Source organism: Pristis pectinata, chromosome 3 (genome assembly GCF_009764475.1).
Source record: "Pristis pectinata isolate sPriPec2 chromosome 3, sPriPec2.1.pri, whole genome shotgun sequence".
NCBI classification, from domain to species: domain Eukaryota; kingdom Metazoa; phylum Chordata; class Chondrichthyes; order Rhinopristiformes; family Pristidae; genus Pristis; species Pristis pectinata.
In genome coordinates this window covers 144,558,060-144,580,353 of record NC_067407.1, presented here as the reverse complement: position 1 = coordinate 144,580,353, position 22,294 = coordinate 144,558,060, and the positions used below count along the sequence as shown (strand labels likewise).

The following is a 22,294-nucleotide window of genomic DNA, read 5'->3' as shown; positions in this document are numbered from 1 at the left end:
GCAGGATGTTAGGGATAAATGTGTCCCGGTGAGGCAGAGAAGGAATGGTAGGGTGACGGAACTGTGGGTGACGAGAGAGGTGGAACAACTATTTAGCAAGAAGAAGGCAGCATACATGAGGTGTAAGCAGCAAGGATCGGACAGGGCTCATGAGGAGTATAGAGTAGCAAGGAAAGAACTTACGAATGGGCTGAGGAGAGCAAGAAGGGGACATGAAAAGGCTTTGGCGAGTAGAGTTAAGGAGAATCCCAAGGCTTTTTTCTCGTACGTAAAGAGCAGAAGGATGGCTAGGGTAAAGGTAGGTCCGATTAAAGGCAAAGGTGGGAGGATGTGCCTGGAAGCTGTGGAAATGGGTGAGGTTCTCAATGAATACTTCTCTTCAGTATTCACCAAGGAGAGGGGTCTTGATGATGCTGAGGACAGTGTTGGTGAGGGTAATGTTCTAGAGTATGTAGATATTAAGAGAGGATGTGTTGGAGTTGTTAGAAAATATTAGGACAGATAAGTCCTCGGGGCCTGACGGAATATTCCCCAGGCTGCTTCGTGAGGCGAGGGAGGAGATTGGTGAACCATTGGTTAGGCCTTTGAGTCCTCGTTGTCAATGGGGATAGTACCGGAGGATTGGACGGTGGCGAATGTTGTCCCCTTATTCAAAAAAGGTAGTAGGGATAGTCCAGGGAATTACATACCAGTGAGCCTTATGTCTGTGGTGGGTAAGCTGTTGGAAAGGATTCTAAGAGATAGGATCTATGATCATTCAGAGAATCATGGACTGATTAGGGACAGCCAGCATGGCTTTGTGAAGGGAAGATCTTGCCTCACGAGCCTGATAGGGTTCTTTGAAGAGGTGACCAGGAAGATTGATGAGGGTAGTGCAGTGGATGTGGTCTACATGGATTTTGGTAAGGTGTTTGACAAGGTTCCACCTGGTAGGTTTCTTCAGAAGGTCAGAGGCCAAGGGATCCGGGGAAGCTTGGCCGTGTGGATTCAAAATTGGCTTGCCTGTAGAAAGCAGAGGGTTGTGGTGGAGGGAGTGCATTCGGATTGGAGGGCTGTGACTAGTGGTGTCCCACAGGGATCGGTTCTGGGACCTCTACTTTTTGTGATATTTATTAACGACTTAGATGAGAGGGTGGAAGGCTGGGTTAGCAAGTTTGCAGATGACACAAAGATCGGTGGTGTTATGGACAGTGTGGAGGTTGTTGAAGATTGCAGAGGGACGTTGATAGGATGCAGAGCTGGGCTGAGAAATTGCAGATGGAGTCCAATCCAGAGAAGTGTGAGGTGGTACACTTTGGAAGGACAAACTCCAAGGCAGAATACAAGGTAAATGGCAGGATTCTGGGTAGTGTGGAGGAGCAGAGGGATCTGGGGGTTCATATCCACAGATCACTGAAAGTTTCCTTACAGGTGGATAGGGTAGCTTTCGTTAGTCAGGGGATCGAGTTTAAGAGCCGCGAGGTGATGATGCAGCTTTACAAAACTCTGGTTAGGCCACATGTTACGGACTCAGTGAAAGTCCCTTTAAGATAGAGAGTGTGTGTGTATGTGTGTGTGGGGCGTGCTTACGTCAATAGAAGATAAAGGACGTAATGACGTGGTTGAAGAGGGCAGAAGAAGAAGAAGGAGAGAGAGAGAGAGAAGGGAGAGAGACACCAGCCTGCTTGTTTTCTCTACCGATGGATGAGAAACAATAACTGTGTTTGCTACTGAAATCCATGTATGGAAGTTGGAAGTAATCCGGTGGAGTTCACTTTGTTGCTGACCTGTAGAAGGAAACAGGTATTTGTGTGTGGACGACCACGATTCGGATGCTTTTCGGGGTGACGAAGTCACTACCGAGTAAACACTGGAGTGTCGTTTGGGTTCCATCGTGGAACATTTGGATTTCGTATTTACTCTCTCTATGTTTTTCTACATCTATGTCTTATCTTCTGACAACGGTGGTTGTTGAAGAAGCCCTTGCTCATGTTTCACCTTATGACTTGCGGAACTGAACTTTAAGAACCATTCCGGAACTGGGAGTTTTGGACTTTGCCGCACACACACACGACGAGTTTAGTTTTGGGGTTAACGTTCGAGGTTTAACATTTTTGAATTCTAACATACTAACATTTTTACTTTTATTTTATGTATTATCATAAGTAGTGATTAATAAAATAGTTTTTAACACTAAATCATGCTCAGTGTGTTTCTTTTGTTGCTGGTTCGTGACACACACTTAGAGTACTGTGTCCAGTTCTGGTCGCCTCATTATAGGAAGGATGTGGAGGCATTGGAAAGGGTGCAGAGGAGATTTACCAGGATGCTGCCTGGATTAGAGAGTATAGATTATGAGGAGAGACTAAAGGAGCTAGGGCTGTTCTCATTGGAGAGAAGGGCGAGGATAAGGGGAGACATGATAGAGGTATACAAGATATTGAAAGGAATAGATAGAGTGGACAGCCAGCACCTCTTTTCCAGGGCGCCAATGCTCAAAACAAGAGGACATGGCTTTAAGGTATTGGGTGGGAAGTTCAAGGGTGATGTCAGAGGGAGATTTTTCACCCAGAGAGTGGTTGGTGCATGAAATGCGCTGCCTGGGGTGGTGGTGGAGGCTGATACATTGGACAAGTTCAAGAGATTGTTAGATAAGCATATGGAGGAATTTAAGTTAGAGGGATATGTGGGAGGAAGGGGTTAGTCTTAGGTGTGGTTTGAAGGGCGGCACAACATGGTGGACCGAAGGGCCTGTATTATGCTGTATTGTTCTATGGTTCATGGTCCATATTCAAAGAAGCTGCCTTTTGATTGGACACAAGTGGCTGCAGCGTGGTCACACTTTGTTTTGTCATCTGAGAGACCATTGGGTTGAAGTGTTAGAACTTAGGTGGAGATCTCCATCTGAACTTCAAAGTAAGCTAGGTTCTGAGCAGTGGTGAGGTGGGAATAAATTTGTTCTCTGTTTGAATCCATGTCCCTGAGAAAATCCAGGAATTCTCTGTGTTTGACAGGTAACACATAAACATTAACAGGTATCCGGGGACTAGAAGTAACTCCAGATCATGGCCGTGGGAAAGCCCCACCACGTTTCTAGAGACATGTGCACCCAACCCTAGTGCTGTGCATGGGGATAGTGGAAGCTGATGGCCCAAAGTATCTCCATGTCCATAGATCCCTCAAGGTTGCCGTGCAGGTTGATAAGGTTGTTAAGAAGGCATATGGAGTGTTGGTCTTCATTAGTCGGGGTATTGAGTTCAAGAGCCGTGAGGTGATGTTGCAGCTCTATAGAACTCTGGTTAGACCACACTTGGAGTATTGTGTTCACTTCTGGTCGCTTCACTACAGGAAGAATGTGGAAGCTTTAGAGAGGGTGCAGAGGAGATTTACCAGGATGTTGCCTGGATTGGAGAACATGTTTTATGAGGAAAGGTTGAGTGAGCTAGGGCTTTTCTCTTTGGAGAGAAGGAGGATGAGAGGTGACTTGATAGAGGTGTGCAAGATGATAAGAGGCATAGATTGAGTGGACAGTCAAAGACTTTTTCCCAGGGCGACAGTGGCCAACATGAGAGGACATAACTTTAAGGTGATTGGAGGAAGGTGTAAGGGGGATGTTTTTTTTTTACACAGAGAGTGGTGGATGCATGGACCACACTGCCAGCAAAGGTTGTGGGGGCAGATACATTGGGGACATTTAAGTGACTCTTAGATATACACATGAATGATAGAGAAATGGGAAGCTATGTGGGAGGGAAGGGTTAGATAGAGCAGGATAAAATGTCGGCACAACATTGTGGGCTGAAGGGCCTTTACTGTGCTGTATTGTTCTATGTTCAATACTTTAAATGTGGTCTAACCAGAGCTTTAGAGCTGCAACACCTCCAGCACAATTACTCTCAACACTGGTGCCCCACAAGGCTGCATGCTAAGCCCCTTACTCTACTCCCTATACACTCATGACTGTGTGGCCAGATTCTGCTCTAACTCCATCTACAAGTTTGCAGATGATACCACTGTTGTAGGCTGTATAGCAAACAGCAATGAGTCAGAGTACAGGAAGGAGCTAGAGAGCTTAGTGGAATGATGTCATGACAACCTTTCCCTCAATGTCAGCAAAACAAAAGAGCTGGTCATTGACTTCAGGAAAGGGAGCAGTGTACATGCAGCTGTCTACATCACCGGTGCTGAGGTTGAGAGTTTCAAGTTCCTAGGAGTGAACATCATCAATAGCCTGTCCTGGTCCAACGACATAGATGCCATAGCCAAGAAAGCTCACCAGTGCCTCTACTTCCTCAGGACACTAAAGAAATTTAGCATGTCCCCTTTGACACTCACCAACTTCTATCGATGCACCATAGAAAACATCCTATCTGGATGCATCACAGCTTGGTATGGCAACTGCTCTGCCCTGGACCACAAGAAACTGCAAAGAGTTGTGCACACAGCTCAGCACATCATGGAAATTAGCCTCCCCTCCATGGACTCTGTCTATACCTCTCGCTGCCTTGGTGAAGCAGCAAGCAAAATCAATCTCTCTTCTCTCCTCTCCCATCAGGCAGAAGAGCTGAGGACACATACCACCAGGCTCAAGGACAGCTTCTATCCCTCAGCGATCAGACTATTGAACAGTTCCCTTATACGATGAGATGGACCCTTGACCTATGGACTTGGACCCCAAGATCCCTCTGTTCCGCTACACTGTTAAGAATCCTGCCATTAACATTGTACTCCACCTTCAAGTTGTTCTCCCAAAGTGTATCACTTCACACTTTCGGGATTGAACTCCACCTGCAAATTCTCCACCCAACTCTGCACCCTGTCTATATTCCGTTATAACCTTCTACACTATTCACACCTCCAACCTTTTTGTCATCCCTTAACATTCATTGGCATTACCATCACTGAATCCCACACTATCAATACTCTGAAGGTTACCATTGACCAGATACTGAACTAGAGTAGCCATATATATATATAATGTAAATACAGGAGCTGGTCAGAGGCTAGGAACCCTGTGGCAAAAAACTCACCTCCTAACTCCCCAAAACCTGTCTACCATCTGCAAGGCTCAGGTCAGGAGTGTAATGGAACACTTTCCACTTGCCTGGATGAGTGCAGCTTCAACAACACTCAAGAAGCTGACATAGCAGCCCACTTGATAGGCACCCCATTCACTCACTCCACCACTGATGCACGGTAGCAACAGTTTGTACTACCTACAGGACGCACTCTAGCAACTCACCAAGACTCCTTACATATCACCTTCCAAATCCACCACCTCTACCAGCTAGAAGGACAAGGCAAACAAAAGCATGGGGACACACATGCAACCTGGAGGTTGCCCTCCAAGCCGCACACCATCCTGACTTAGAACATAGAACTGTACAGCACAGGAACAGGTCCTTTGGCCTACGATGTCTGTGCCAACCATGATGCCAAATTAAGATAAACCTATTTGCCTGAACATGATCCATATCCCTCCATTCCCTGCCTGTTCATATGCCCGTCTAAAAGACTTAAACACCACTATCATATCTGCTTGCACCATTAGCCCTGGCAGCCCATTCCAGGCACCCATCACTCGCTGTGTAAAAAAATGTGCCCTGCACATCTCCTTTAAACTTTCCCCTTCTCACTATGTATTTGACACACTCTATCGTGGGAAAATGACTCTGACTATCTACACTATCTGTGCCTCTCATAATCTTATAAACTTCTATCAGGTCTCCCCTCAGCCTCCGACGCTCCAGTGAAAACAACCCAAGTCTATCCAACCTCTCCTTATAGCTCATACCCTCCAATCCAGGCAACATCCTGGTGAACCTCTTCTGCACCTTCTCCAAAGTGTGTGCATGACTGTGTACCAAAGAGGACAATATGGGTGTTTCCAAACAGGAAACCATGGATGAACCGGGAGATCCACTCCCTACTGAAGTCGAGGACTGCTGCACACAAATCTGGTGATCCTGACCTGTACAAGAAATCGAGATATGACCTTCGGAAAGCTATCAGGGATGCAAAGAGGCAATACCGACTCAAAATAGAGTCCCAGACCAGCAGTCAGCTATGGCAGGGCTCACATGCCATAACAGGCTACAAGACAAAGTTGGGCTGCATAGTCAACAACAGCGCATCCCTTCCTGATGAACTTAACGCATTCTATGTGCGTTTTGAACAGAAGGGAAGTGGATTGTCACCACCCACCCTGACGGCCTCCAATGCAACTGAACCTGTGATCACCGTTGAGGACATAAGATCAGTCTTCCGGAGAGTGAACACGAGGAAAGCATCTGGCCCAGATGGTGTCCCTGGCTGTGTGCTCAGATCTTACGCTGACCAGTTGGCAGAAGTATTTGCGGATATATTTAACCTCTCCCTGCTTCAATCTCAGGTTCCCATCTGTTTTAAGAAGAGCACTATCATCCCGATACCAAAGAAATGCAAGGTAACATGCCTCAATGACTACCGACCAGTGGCACTAACATCCACCATCATGAAGTGCTTTGAGAGGTTGGTCATGGCACGCATCAACTCCAGCCTCACAGACAATCTTGACCCACTGCAATTCACCTATCGCCGAAACAGATCCACAGCAGACGCCATCTCCCTGGCCCTACACTCAGCTCTGGAGTATCTGGACAGTAAAGACACCTATGTTAGACTATTTTTAATTGACTACAGCATTGAAGGCAATAATCCCAAGCAAACGTCACCAAACTCCGAGACCTAGGACTCAATACTTCCCTCTGTAACTGGATCCTTGACTTTCTAACCAACAGACCACAATCAGTGAGGATAGGCAGCAGTACCTCCAGCACGATTATTCTCAACACTGGTATCCCACAAGGCTGCGTCCTCAACCCTCTACTCTACTCCCTATACACTTATGACTGTGTGGCCAGATTCTGCTCTAACTCCATCTACAAGTTTGCAGATGATACTACCGTAGGCTGTATCTCAAACAGCGATGAATCAGAGTACAGGAAAGAGATAGAGAGCTTAGTGGAATGGTGTCATGACAACAACCTTTCCCTCAATGTCAACAAAACAAAAGAGCTGGTCATTGACTTCAGGAAAGGGGGCGGTGTACATGCACCTGTCTACATCAATGGTGCTGAGGTTGAGAGGGTTAGGAGCTTCAAGTTCCTGGGAGTGAACATCACCAACAGCCTGTCCTGGTCAAATCATGTAGATGCCACGGCCAAGAAAGCTCACCAGCGCCTCTACTTCCTCAGGAGGCTAAAGAAATTTGGTTTGTCCCCTTTGACTCTCACCAACTTTTATTGATGCACCATAGAAAGCATCCTATCTGGATGTATCACGGCTTGGTACAGCAACTGCTCTGCCCAGGACAGCAAGAAACTGCAGAGAGTTGTGGACGCAGCCCAGCACGTCACGGACACCAGCCTCCCTCCTTTGACTCTGTCTTTACCTCTCGTTGTCTTGGTGTAGCAGCCAGCATAATCAAAGACCCCACCCACCCAGGTCATTCTCTCTTCTCTCCTCTTCCATCGGGTAGAAGATACAGGAGCCTGAGGGCACGTACCACCAGACTTCAGGACAGCTTCTACCCCACTGTGATTAGACTATTGAACGGTTCCCTTATACGATGAGATGGACTCTGACCTCACGATCTACCTTGCTGTGACCTTGCACCTTATTGCACTGCACTTTCTCTGTAGCTGTGACACTTAACTCTGTTATGTTGTTGTTTTTACCTGTACTACATCAATGCACTCTGTACTACCTCAGTGCACTCTGTACTAACCCAGTGTAACAGCACTGTGTAATGAATTGATCTGTACGATCAGTATGCAAGACAAGTTTTTCACTGTACCTTGGTACAATCGACAATAATAAACCAATACCAATACCAATCCTTGTAATGGAACTGCACAGAGCAGATGGACACAGTTGGGGATCATATACTTTGGACCTCACCTGTGCCTGGATCATAATGGTTTCCTTCATTCACCAGCACTTTGTCAAACAGAATGGTCCCTGGGTTGTGTTGTGGGGTGGTGAGTGCTGCCGAGAATGAAACCCGCTCAACATAGGCAGGTACACCGGGGAGACCTGAGGAGAAATCAAAGCACATGGATCATGAGGTCAAGCACAGAGAGCCATAGGATAAATTACACATCGTAAAGCCGAGTGTCCAAGGAAAATCCCAAAGCATTTTATGTCTATCAAAGGCAAGAGGGTAAGCAGGAAAGAAATTCCTTAAGTTTTAAAAATAGTTATGAATAAGGATAAGTCTGGCCCTCGGGGAAAAGTACAATATTGGGAGAAAGGCTAATTACTACGGTATTAGGCAGCAGCTGGGGATAGTAGATTTGGAGCAGCTGTTATTGGGCAAGTCCACGTCTGACATGTGGGAGTTGTTTCAAGACCAGCTAATCAGATCTCAGGACTAGCATGTTCTGATAAGGAGGGAAAACAAGGATGGCAAGGTTTGGGAACCTTGGGGGATGAGGGATGTTTTAAATTTAGTCAAGAATTAAAAGGAAGCATATGTAAGATTTAGGTAGCTGAAATTAGACATAGTCTTTGAGGAATATATATAGAGTCATACAGCACAGAAACAGGCCCTTCGGCCCAACTCATCCATGCTGACTGTGTTGCCCAGCGAGCTGGTCCCATCTGCCCGTGTTTGGCCCATAGCCCTCTAATGTCTCCTATCCATGGACTTATCTAGATGGCTTTTAAACGTTGCTGATGTACCTGCCTCAACCCCTATTTCTGGCAGCTCATTCCAAACACACACCACCCTTTGTGTGAAGAAGCTGCCCCTGATGTCCCTTTTAAATCTCTCACCTCTGATCTTAAACCTATGCCCTCCTGTTTTCAGCACTCCCTTCCTGGGAAAAAGACTATGTGCTTTCACCCTGTCTATGCCCCTCATGATCTTATACACCTCTATCAGGTCAACCCCTCAATCTCCTACGTTCCAGGGAATAAAGTCCTAATCTATGCAACCTCTCCTTGTAACTCAGGCCCCCAAGTCCAAGCAAAATCCTGGTCAATCTTTTATGCACTCTTTCTAGTTTAATAACATATATCCTGTAACAGGGCAACCAAAACCATACACAATACTCCAAGTGCAGCCTCCCTAACATCTTATAACCCTAACTGCAACATAACTTCCCAACTCCTATACTCAGTGCCCTGACTGATGAAGGCCAGCGTGCCAAACACCTTCTTCACCACCTTATCTACATGTGACTCCACTTTCAGTGAACTATGCACTTGCACTCCTAGGTCCCTCTGTTCCACAACTCTCCCCAGGGCCCTAACATTCACTGTATTACCCCTACACAGATTTGATCGCCCAAAATGCAATACCTCACATTTATCTGGATTGAAAGCCATTTATTGAAAGCCATATTAAAAACAAAAGCAGGAAAGAACTTAAGCAGGGATTTAGGAGAGTCAAAGGTGCAATAAGTTGTCCTTGGCAAATAGGATTTAGGAAAATCCAAAGGCATATAGTATTTACATTAAAAACAAGAGGGTTGCTACGGAGAGGATAAAGGAGGGAATTTATGCCTGGAGTCAGAAGATGTGGACAAGGTACTAAATGAGTACTTTGCATCGGTATTCACCAAGGAAAAGGACATGGAGGATAGTGAGAGCACTGTGGGGCATGCTACTAATCTTGGGCATATGAAATCAAGAGGAAAGTGGTACTGTGTCCATTGAAGAGCATTAAGGTGGATCAGACCCAGGCCTGATGGGATCTATCCCAGGTTATCAAGAGAGGAGATTGCTGGGGCCTTGATGAAGATCTTTATATCCTCACTAGCAACAGGTGAGGTCCTGGAGAGTAGCCAATATTGTTCCTTTGTTCAAGAATGGAAATAGGGATAATCCAGGAGCCTCACATCAGTGGTAGGGAAGCTACCGGAGAGGATTCTTAGGGATAGGATTTACTCACATAGGCTTATTATGGATATTCAGCATAGCTTTGTGTGAGGTAGATCATGTCTTACAAATTTGATTGAGATTTTGAGGAGGTGATGAAGATGATTGATGAGGGTAGGGCAGTGGATGTTGTCTAAATGGACTTTAGTAAGGCATTTAGTAAGGGCAGGTTCCATTTCTTTGAGGATATAATGAGTGCAGTGGATAGAGGGGAACAGGTGGATGTTGTATACCTGATTTCCAAAGGTGTTCGATTAGGTGCTGCATAAAAGACTTCCATAAGACAAAGATGCATTGATCTGGGGACAATGTATTAGCATGGATAGAGAATTTGTTAACCAATAGAAGGCAGAGAGTTGGGATAAATGGGTGTTTCTCTGGTTGGCAATCAGTGGTGAGTGGGGTGCCGCAGTGGTTGGTGCTGGGCCCACAACTGTTCATGGACTTGGGAGAGCTTGTGCATGAATTGCAAAAGGTTGGTTTGCAGGTGCAACAGGTTATCAAGAAGGCAAATGGAACGTTGCCCTTCATTGCTGGAGGGATTGAATTTAAGAGCAGGGAGATTGTGCTGCAACTGTACAGGGTACTGGTGAGGCCACACCTGGAATACTGCGTGCAGTTCTGGTCTCCTTACTTGAGGAAAGATATACTGGCTTTAGAGGCGGTGCAGAGGAGGTTCACCAAGTTGATTCCAGAGATGAAGGGGTTAGCCTATGAGGAGAGATTGAGTCGCCTGGGACTATACTCACTGGAATTCAGAAGAATGAGAGGGGATCTTATAGAAACATATAAAATTATGAAAGGGAGAGATAAGGTAGAGGCAGGAAGGTTGTTTCCACTGGCAGGTGAGACTAGAACTAGGGGACATAGCCTCAAGATTTGGGGGAATAGATTTAGGACAGAGATGAGGAGAAACTGCTTTTCCTAGAGAGTAGTGAATCTGTGGAATTCTCTGCCTAGGGAAGCAGTAGAGGCTACCTCATTAGATATATTTAAGACACAGTTAGATAGATTTTTGCATAGTAGGGGAATTAAGGGTATAGTAGGGAAAAGGCAGGTGGAGCTGAGTCCACGGCCAGATCAACCTTCATCTTATTGAATGGCGAAGCAGGCTCGACAGACCAGTACTCCTTCTAATTCTTATGATCTTATATTAGCAAGGTCCCTCATGGGAAACTGATCCAGAAGATTAAGATGCATAGGATTCACGGTGACTTGGTAGATCAGATTCAAAATTGGCTTGGCCATGGAAGACAGAAGGTTGTGTGGAAAGGTGTTATTCTGACTGGAGGTCTATGACAGGAATCAGCGCTGGGACCTCTGTTGTTTGTGATATATGTAAATGACTTCAACAAAAATGTAGCTGGACTGAATAGTAAGTTTGCAGATGACACAAAAATTGGTGGAGCTGTGGACAGGATATTGCAGATATGGGTGGAGAAGTGGCAGATGGAATTTAATCTAGCCAAGGGTGAGGCGTTGCACTTTGGGAGGTCAAATGGAAGGGGAATGTACACAGTAAATGTCGGGACCCTTAAGAGCATTGAATTAAAGAGGGATCTTTTTCCAAGTCTATAGCTCACTGAAGGGTCTTTAACCATAAAAGAGACATAGGGTGTAGTGGAGCGGCCATCGTTGGAGCGGGCTAGAGTCAGAGTGGGAAATTAGAGGCTTTGACTCAAGAGGCTTCGACAAGAAGAGGCCGAGGCAAACGAACAGGTAAGAAGGGTAAGTTTTGTACTTTGATTATTGCTGCTTTGGTCTCAGAGTCCCTTAGTGCAGTGTAGACAGCATGGCAGATACGGCAGTGGAATGCTCCTCCTGTAGGATGTGGGAATTCATGGAACGTGATGGTCTCCCTGATGACTACACCTGCGGGAAGTGCAGCCAACTTCAGCTCCTGAAAGACCGGATTAAGGAACTGGAGCTGGAGTTGGATGAACTGAGGATCATTCGGGACGCTGAGCGAATCATAGGAGTTTTGAGCAGGTGGTTACACCCAGAGGGCAGGATTCAGGTAGCGGATGGGTGAACACCGGAAGCGGTAGGGAAAAGGAAGTCAGTGCAGGGTCCCCCTGTGGCCATTCCTCTCAGCAACAAGTATACCCCTTTGGATACTGCTGAGGGGGATGATCTATCTGGGCAAGGTAGCAGCAGCCAGGCCAGTAGCACTGTGGTTGGCTCTGAGGCTCAGAAGGGAAGGGTGAAGTCAGGCAGAGCGATAGTCATAGGGGACTCAATAGTTAGGGGGACAGACAGGAGATTCTGCGGCCGCCGATGAGACACCAGGATGGTGTGTTGCCTCCCGGGTGCGAGGGTCCTGGATGTCTCAGAGCGGTTGCAGAATATTCTTAAGGGGGAGGGTGAGCAGCCAGAGGTCATGGTGCATATTGGTACCAATGACATAGGCAGGAGAGGGGTAGAGGTCCTATGCAATGAGTATAGGGAGTTAGCAAGGAGGCTGAAGAGCAGGACTTCTAAGGCAGTAATCTCCGGATTACTCCCAGTGCCACGGGCGAGTGAAGGAAAGGACAGGATGATTGCACAGATAAATGAGTAGCTGGGGAGATGGTGCAGGGGGCAGGTTTCAAGTTCTTGTATCATTGGAACCTTTTCTGCGGAAGGGGTGACCTGTACAAGAGGGACGGGTTGCACCTGAACTGGAGGGGAACCAATATCCTGGCAGGGAGGTTTGCTAATGCTACTGGGGAAGGTTTAAACTAGCTTCACAGGGGGATGGGAACCGGAACAACAGGTCAGTAAGTGAGGGAACGGGCAGGAGGGCTGATGTCAGGGAATGTAGTATTAGGCAGATTCCTGATAACAGATGTGATGGGACGAATGGTTTGAAGTGTTTGTACTTTAATGCTAGGGGTATTATGGGCAAGAATGATCAACATAGAGCACGGATCAGTACATGGAACTATGATGCTGTGGCCATTACAGAGACTTGGTTGAGGGAGGGACAGGAATGGGTGATCGATGTACCAGGGTTTCGAAGTTTTAGGAAGAATAGAGAGGGGGGTGAAAGAGGGGGAGGAGTTGCAATGCTAATTAGAGATAATATATTAGCTGCACTCTGGGGAGACATAATGGAGGGCTCGGACACAGAGTCTATATGGGTAGAACTCAGGAATAGGAAGGGTGCAATCGCTCTCTTGGGGGTGTACTATAGACCTTCCAACAGCCACCGGGACATTGAGGAACAGATATGCAAACAGATTAGGGAAATGTGTAAAAATTACAGGGTTGTGGTCATGGGAGACACCAACTTCCCTGATATAAATTGGGACCTTTTTAGTGCAAGGGGGTTAAATGGGGCAGAATTTGTTGGGTGTGTCCAGGAGGGGTTCTTAAATCAATATGTTGACAGTCCAACAAGGGGAGAGGCTATTCTGGACCTGGTGTTGGGTAATGAGCCTGGCCAGATGACTCACCTGTCAGTGGGTGAGCAATTGGGGAACAGTGACCACAGCTCATTAACTTTCAGGATAGCTATAGATAAGGATAGGTATGGGGATAGCGGGAGGATTTTAAATTGGAGCAGGGCTAATTATGAAGACATAAGGCAGGAACTAGGTAGAGTAAACTAGCAACACCTTTTTGCTGGCAAATCCACATCGAACATGTGGAAACTGTTCAGGACCTTAAAAGGAAGGACATGAATAGCAAAGTAAAGGAACCTTGGATGTCCAGAGAAGTGATGAACTTAGTCAAGAAGAAAAAGGACAAGTATGTAGAGCTTTGGAAGTCATGATCAGATAGAGCACGTGAGGACTATAGAGAAGCTAGAAAAGAACTCAAGAAAAGAATTAGGAAAGCCAGGAGGGACCATGAAAAGTCCTTAGCGAGTGGGATTAAGGAGAATCCAAAGGCATTCTATACCTACATCAGGAAAAAGAGGATAACAAGGGAAAGGGTAGGACAACTTAAAAATAAAGAAGGGAGTCTACATTTGGATGCAGAGGATGAGGATGAGGTTCTGAATGAGTACTTCTCTTCAGTATTTACCCAGGAAAGGGACATGCAGGATGCAGAAATTGGAACTGAGTGTGGAAACATGTTAGGGCATTTAGAGGTCAAGGAGGAGATAGTGTTAGGTCTCCTAAATAGTGCTAAGGTGGATGTCCTTGGGGCCCAATGGGATATACATCCAGGGTACTGAGGAAGGCGAGAGAGGAAATTGCTGGGGTCTTGACCAGTATCTTTGTGTCCTCTGACCATGGCTGAGGTCCCGGATGACTGGCAAGTGGCTAATGTTGTTCCTCTATTTAAGAAAGGAACAAGGGAAAACCCAGGGAACTATAGACCGGTGAGTCTCACGTCATTTGGAGGGAAATTGCTGGAGAAAATTCTTAGAGATAGGATATGCGAGCATCTGGAATCCAATGGATTGATTAGGGAAACCCAGCATGGCTCTGTGCGGGGCAAGTCGTGTCTTACTAACCTGGTTGAGTTTTTTGACAAGGTGACGAGAAAGATTGATGAAGGTAGAACTGTGGATGTCATCTACATGGATTGGCAAGGTCCCACATAATCAGTTAATCAAGAAAGTTCAGATGCATAGGGTCAGTGGAGAATTGGCTGTGTGGATCAAGAACTGGCTTGCCCATAGAAGACAGAGGGTGGTGGTTGAAGGGACATTGGGGCTGGAGGCCTGTGAGTAGTAGTGTTCCACAGGGATCTGTGCTGGGACCTCTGCTGTTTGTGATGTACATAAATGACCTGGATGGGTATGTTGATGGGTGGGTTAGTAAGTTTGCAGATGATACCAAGATTGGTGGAGTTGTGAATAGTGTAGAAGACTGGTGACAGATACAGCATTTTATAGATCAGCTGCAGATGTGGGTAGAGAAATGGCAGATGGAGTTTAACCCGGATAAATGTGAGGTGTTAGAACATAGAACACTGCAGAACAGTACGGGCCCTTTGGCCCACAATGTTGTGCCGACATTTTATCCTGCTCTAAGATCTATCTAACCTTTCCCTCCCACATAGCGCCTATTTTTCTATCATTCATATGTCTATCTAAGAGTCTCTTAAATGTCCCTAATGTATCTGCCCCAACAATCTCTGCCAGCAGTGCGTTCCATGCACCCACCACTCTCTGTGTAAAAAACTCACCCCGACATCCCCCTTATACCTTCCTCCAATCACCTGAAAATTATGTCCCCTCATGTCGGCCATTGTCGCCCTGGGAAAAAGTCTCTGACTGTCCACTCGATCTGTGCCTCTTATCATCTTGTACACCTCTATCAAGTCACCTCTCATCATCCTTCTCTCCAAAGAGAAAAGCCCCAGCTCGCTCAACCTATCCTCAAAAGACAGATAAGATAAGATAAGGTCTCTTTATTAGTCACATGTACATCGAAACGGTGAAATACATCTTTTGCGTAGTGATTTGGGGGGGCAGACCGCAAGTGTCACCACATTTCCGGCGCCAACATAGCATGCCCATAACTTCCTAACCTGTATGTCTTTGGAATGTGGGAGGAAACCGGAGCACCAGGAGGAAACCCACACAGACACGGGGAGAACGTACAAACTCCTTACAGACAGTGGCCTCCAATGCTCTCCAATCCAGGCAACATCCTGGTAAATCTCCTCTGCACCCTCTCTAAAGCTTCCACATCCTTCCTATAATGAGTTGACCAGAACTGAACACAATTCTCCAAGTGTGGTCTGACCAGAGTTCTATAGAGCTGCAACATCACCTCACGGCTCTTGAACTCAATACCCCGACTAATGAAGGCCAACACACCATACGCCTTCTTGACAACCCTATCGACCTGCGTGGCAACCTTGAGGGATCTATGGACGTGGACCCCAAGATCCCTCTGTTCCTCCACACTGCTAAGAACCCTGCCACTAACCTTGTTTTCTGCCTTTGAATTCGATCTCGCAAAGTGTATCGCTTCACATTTATCCGGGTTGAACTCCATCTGCCACTTCTCAGCCCAGCTCTGCATTCTGTCAATATCCTGTTGTAATCTACAGCAATCTTCTACACCATCTACAACACCACCAACCTTTGTATCATCAGCAAACTTACTAAACCACCCTTCCACATCCTCATCCAAGTCATTTATAAAAATCACAAAGAGCAGGGGTCCCAGAACAGATCCCTGCGGAAAACCACTAGTCACCGACCTCCAGGCAGAATACGCTCCATCTACCACCACCCTCTGTCTTCTATGGGCAAGCCAATTCTGAATCCACACAGCCAAGTTTCCCTGTATCCCATGCCTCCTGACTTTCTGAATAAGCCTTCCATGAGGAACCTTATCGAACCTTTTCCTAAAGTCCATGTACACCACATCCACTGCTCTACCTTCAACGTGCTTTGTCACATCCTCAAAGAATTCAATCAGGCTCGTGAGGCATGACCTGCCCCTCACAAAGCCATGCTGACTATCCCTAATCAGCCAATGCTTCTCTAAATGCCCATAACTCCTGTCTCTAAGAATCTTCTCCAGTAATTTGCCCACCACTGAAGTAAGACTCACTGGCTTGTAATTCACAGGGTTATCCCTACTCCCTTTCTTAAACAAAGGAACAACATTTGCCACCCTCCAATCATCCGGCACTACTTCTGTGGCCAGTGAGGATGCAAAGATTGTCGCCGAAGGCACAGCAACCTCTTCTCTAGCTTCCTGTAATAAACTTGGATATATCCCATCCGGCCTTGGTGACTTATCTATCCTAATGTTTTTCAATAGTTCCAGCTCATCCTCTTTCCTCACGTTGACATGCTCTAGCGTATCAGCCTGTCATACACCATCCTCACAAACATCAAGGTCTCTCTCACTGGTGAATACTGAAGCAAAGTATTCATTAAGGACCTCCCCTACCTCTTCCGACTCCAGGCACATGTTTCCTCACTCTAGTCATCCTCTTACTCTTCACATACATGTAGATCGCCTTGGGGTTTTGCACCTTGGTAGGACTAATGTCAAGAGGCAGTACACTCTCAAGGGAAAGAGCCTTAAACGTGTTGAAGAGCAGAGAGACCTTGGGGTGCAAGTCCATGGCTCATTGAAAATGTCAAAACAGGTAGATAGGGTGGTTAAGAAGGCTTATGGAATGCTTGCTTTCATTAATCGTGGTATTGAGGAAAGGCATCAAGAAGTTCTCTATCGTATTCTGGTTAGGCTAAATTTAGAGTATTGTGTGCAATGCTGGTCACCTCACTAATAGGAAGCATATCGAGGCTTTATAGAGAGGGTGCAGAGGAGGTTTACTAGGGGGCTGCCTGGATTAGAGGGCATGTGCTATCAGGAGAGGCTGGAAAAACTTGGGCTCTTTTCTCTGGAGCGGCGGAGGCTGAGGGGTGATCTGTTGGAAGGGTATAAAATGATGAGGGGCACAGATAGGGTGGACAAGCAATATCTTTTTCCCATTATTGAGCGATCCAATACTAGAGGGCATGCATTTAAGTTGAGAGGGAGTAGGTTCAGAAGAGACGTGAGGGGTAAGTTTTTTACTGAGAGAGTGGTGGATGCCTGGAATGCCTTGCCTGATAGGGCGGTGGAGGCAAATTCATTGGGGCCTTTTAAGAGGGGCTTGGATGGGCACATGAATGAGAGGAAAATGGAGGGATATGGGCATTCTGTAGGTGAGGGATTAGCTATGACACCACAACATTGTGGGCCAAAGGGCCTGTTCTGTGCTGTACATGTTCTATGAAGGTAGCAACACAAGTAGATAGGGTGGTGAAGAATGGTATGCTTGTCCTCATTGGTTAAGACATTAGGTATAAGAGTCAGGAAGTCATGTCGCAGCTGTGTAAAACTTTGGTTAGGTCACATTTGGATTATTGTGTGTAGTTCTGGTCACCCCATTACAGGAAGGATGTGGAGACTTTGGAAAAGGTACAGTAGAGGTTTACCAGGATTCTGCCTGGATTAGAGAGCATGAGCTATAAGGAGAGGTTGGACAAACTTGGGTTGTCCTCTCTGGAGTATCGGAGGCTGAGGGGAGATCGGATAGAAGTTTATAAAATTATGAGAGGCAGAGATAGGGTAGACAATCAGAATCTTTTTTTCAGGGCAGAACTATCAAATACTAGAGGGCATAACTTTAAGGTGAGCGGGGAAAAGGCTTAAAGGAAATCTATGAACTAAGGTTTTTTTACACAGGGAGAGTGGTTAGTGCCTGCAGCGCAGGGGAAGTGGTGGAAGCAGACACAATAGCAACTTTTAAGAAGCATTTAGACAGATACATAAACAGGAGGGGACTGGGGTAATCTTTCCACTCTCAACTTAAACTCACGCCCTCTAGTTTTAGACTCCCCTACCCTGGGAAAAAGACCGTGACCATCCACCTTAGAGGTGTACAAGATGATAAGAGGCAGAGACTGAGTAGACAACCAGAGACTTTTTCCCAAGGTGGAAATGGCTAGCACGAGGGGACATAATTTTAAGGTGATTGGAGGAAAGTACGGGGGGGATATGTAATGAAGGAGTTAAACTAGCCAAAAGTAATTTCTGATTCCTCCTTAGTATGTGCAGTAGTGTGTAACACAACACGGTGTCAGCTCAGACTGTGGAAATGTTTTGAGAACTTATGGGAGTACAGAGGCACATCCTTGAGATTAGATGCTGGTGAAGAACGTTTTCTTCTTTACAGACCTGTTTTCTCTGTTTCTAAGTTTGGTGTTTGGGCCAAAGGTCGTGAGTGATAAGAAGGTATATAAAGGATGCACCTTCTTTGTGCAAACCGGGACCTTCCCTCAGGCTGGGTTGCGACCGGTGCTAAGACACAGACAGAAGGCTGCGTGAAAGGCTGTCGGACACCTGAGGTTCCCTCCAGCATTATATAGATCAGTTCATTGATTGGTTGATCAATATTATTTTACTTCCTTCTGCCTCCTTTCTGTATTTTATTCTTCATATGTCTAAAAAAGTAGTTTCTATAACCTTTAACGTGTACAGTGCCTCCTTTGTTTGCAAATACCTCTTGCTGCTGAATCAGGAAAGAACAAGGAATGAATTTTAAAATATTTTCATTACAGGATATCAGGGGTAAGTTTTTTTTTTACACAGAGGGTGGTGGGTGCGTGGAACGAGCTGCCGGCAGAGGTTGTGGGGGCAGATACATTAGGGACATTTAAGAGACCCTTAGATAGACACATGAATGATAGAAAAATGGAAGGGTATGTGGGAGGGAAGGGTTACATTGATCTTACAGTAGGTTAAAAGGTCAGCACAACATCATGGGCCGAAGGGCCTGTACTGTGAAATAATGTTCTTTGTTCTACATCTACCCTATCTATGCCTCTCATAACCTTATAAACCTCTATCAGGTCTCCCCTCCATCTCCGACACTCCAGAGAAAACAACCCAAGTTTGTCCAATCTCTCATAACTAATTCTGTCTAATCCAGGCAACATCCTGGTGAACCTCTTCTGCACCCTCTCCAAAGCCTCCACATATTTCCAGTAATGGGGTGACCAGAACTGCACACAATACTCCAAATGTAGCCTCATCAAAGTTTTATACAGCTGCAACATGACTTCCTAACTCTTATACTCAATGCCCCGACTGATGAAGGCAAGCATGCCGTAAGCCTTCTTTACTGCCCCATCTTGTTGCCACCTTCAGGGAGCTATAAACTTGGATTCAAAGATCCCTCTGTACATCAACACTGTCCTGCCGTTGACTGTATACTTTTCACTTCCATTTTATACCTTGAAATACAACATGTCACACTTGCTTGGATTAAACTCCATCTGTCACTTCTCCACAACTGATCTATATTCTGTGGTATCCTTTGGCAATCTTCTACACTATCCATAATGCCACAAATCTTTGTGTCACCCACAAATTTGCTAATCAGCACATCTACATTTTTGTTGCAGTCATTTACAATATATCACAAATAACAGATGTCCCTGCACTGATCTCTGTGGAACATGGCTGGTCACGGCCAAAATGCCTTCATCACCACTGTCTCTACCTGTGTCTCCACTTTCCAAGAACTATGTACCTGTACCCCTGAGTCTCTCTGTTCTACAACACTCCCAGGGCCCTGCCATTTACTCTGTAAGTCCCGCTCTGGATTCTCTTACCAAAATGCAACTGTCTCTAAGCTTTCTTAAATAATAGTGACAGGCACAATTTTCCAGTTTAGAGGAATGATTTCTGAATCAACAGAACTTTGAAGACTATAATTTAGGCATCTGAATGTTCACACCAACTGTTTTTCAAGCCCTGGCTTTAGCATGTTGTTGGGGAGTAAGTGCCTTACTGTCATGTTTGCAACAGCACCCAGCATGTTTCTGATGGTTGAGGGTGGACTGTTGGGGTGGAAACTGCCTGTTTTCTAAGCCCAGTGGCAATGAATGTATCCATGAATAGAAGTGGTGGAAGTTGGAACACCATAGATATAGGCCACAGGATGTGTGCATTACCTTGTGGTCCAGGTGGTCCAGGTAGTCCAGGTAGTCCAGGTGGTCCAGGAGGTCCTTCAATACCTGAAAAAGACCATAGAATGAAGAAGCTGATCTGATCTCTTCAGACTGTCTTCACTTGCACAAGGCAATAAATCAAACCGCTGCTACAACAATCCTGGTTACCTGGAGAGAAACCTAACTATACTCCACCTTCTACCACCTCCCCCTCTCCCATCTCCCCACCCACCCCAGCATTACCCACCCCTTTTCCTGTTGTCACCATCACCTCCTCGTCACACTTGAGCAATCAGTGCTGCACTTGGCTGGTTGATCCAGTCACAACATGAAGCTCAGAACATACATAGCTGTAATGACGGATCACTGTGCATTCAACAATCATCCTTTTAGCACCAGCACACAGTGTGACTATCTACAAAGTGCTATTCCAACAGCACCTCCTAAACCCACAACTTCTATCACCAAGGACAAGGACAGTGAGATGGCATCAATTGTAGCAACAGACAAACTGCTGGAGGAACCCAACGGGTCAGGCAGCGTCCATGGACGGAAATGGACAGTTGACATTTCAGGCAGCTTTTTTTTAAAACAGTTGTTTCTGATTGGCTAAGTGTGTGGCAACTCAGCCAATAAAAGGCAGGTAGGGTAAAGCAGAGTGGCATTTTGGAGCAGCCATTGTGTGAGTGGGCCAGTGTAAGAGTGGGGAGCTGAGGCTTTGGCTCAAGAGGCATATGTGTGAAGAGGTGGAGGCTAAGGTGAGGTTCTGTTAAGTTCTCTTTCTTTCCTAATTATTGCCCAGGTAGAGCAGCGGGAATGACACCCAGGGCAGTGATGTGCTCCACTTGCATGATGTGGGAAGTCCTCCAGTGTCCCTGATGACTACATCTGTGAGAAGTGCATCCAGCTGCAGCTCCTTACAGACCGTGTTAGGGAACTGGAGCTGGATGACCTTCAAATCATTTGGGAGACCAAGGGGTTGATAGACAGGAGTTACAGTGAAGCAGTCACACCTAAGTTGCAGGAGGCAGGTAGCTGGGTGACCGTCAGGAGAGAGAAAGGGAATAGGCAGTCAATGCAGGGTACCCCTGTGGCTGTTCCCCTCAATAAAAAGTGTTTTGTTTTAGATAATGTTTGGGGAAATGACCTACCAGGGGAAAGCCACAGCGGTCAGGTCTTGGGCACTGAGTCCGGCTCTTTGGCTCAGAAGGGGAGAAGGGGCAAGCGGTAGTGATAGGGAATTCATTGGTTGGGGGAGCAGACAGGAGGTTCTGTGGATGGGAATGAGATTCTTGGATGGTTGCCTCCCAGGTACCAGGGTCAGAGACGTCTTGGATTGAGTCCAGGGCATTCTTAAGGGGGAGGGTGAGCAGCCAGATGTCGTAGTACATGTTGGTACCAATGACATAGGCAGGAAAAGTGAAGAGGTCCTGCAAATTGAGTTCAGGGAGTTAGGTGCTAAGTTAAAAGACAGGACCTCCAGGGTGGTGATCTCAGGATTGCTACCCGTGCCACGTGCTAAGTGAGGCAAGAAGTAGGAAGACAGTGCGGTTTAACACGTGGCTAAGGCGATGGTGCAGGGGGGAGGGCTTCAGATTTTTAGATCATTGGGCTCTCTTCCAGGGCAGGTGGGGTCAGTACAAATAGGACAGTTTGTGCCTGAACTGAAGGGGGACCAATATCATTGCGGGAAGGTTTGCTCGTGCCGCTCGGGGGTGGGGGGGAGTGGGTTTAAACTAGAGTTGCAGGGGGGTGGGACCAGAGTGTCAGGGCAGCAAGTGGAGGGGCTGTGGGGAAAGTAGATGTTAAGACTACAGGCAAAGATGGAAACCGAAAGGTTGAGCGTGGTGGGACTAATGTTCTGAGTTGCGTCTATTTCAATACAAGGAGTATTATAGGTAAGGCAGATGAACTTGGAGCATGGATCCAAACGTGGAATTATGACATTGTAACCATTAGTGAGACTTGATTGCAGGAGGGGCA

The 22,294-nt window shown here is 46.3% G+C and overlaps 1 protein-coding gene across 1 annotated transcript in view; it reads right to left on the bottom strand.

The window, feature by feature from the left end:
• LOC127568659 (EMILIN-1-like) overlaps positions 1-22,294 on the bottom strand; it is a 71,380-nt gene that overhangs the window by 8,187 nt on the left and 40,899 nt on the right. The window contains exons 6-7 of the mRNA XM_052012656.1: positions 20,315-20,377; positions 7,921-8,055 (exon numbers count right to left, since the gene is read on the bottom strand). Coding sequence (XP_051868616.1) covers positions 7,921-8,055; positions 20,315-20,377 — 198 coding nt within the window. The remainder of the gene's footprint in view (positions 1-7,920; positions 8,056-20,314; positions 20,378-22,294) is intronic.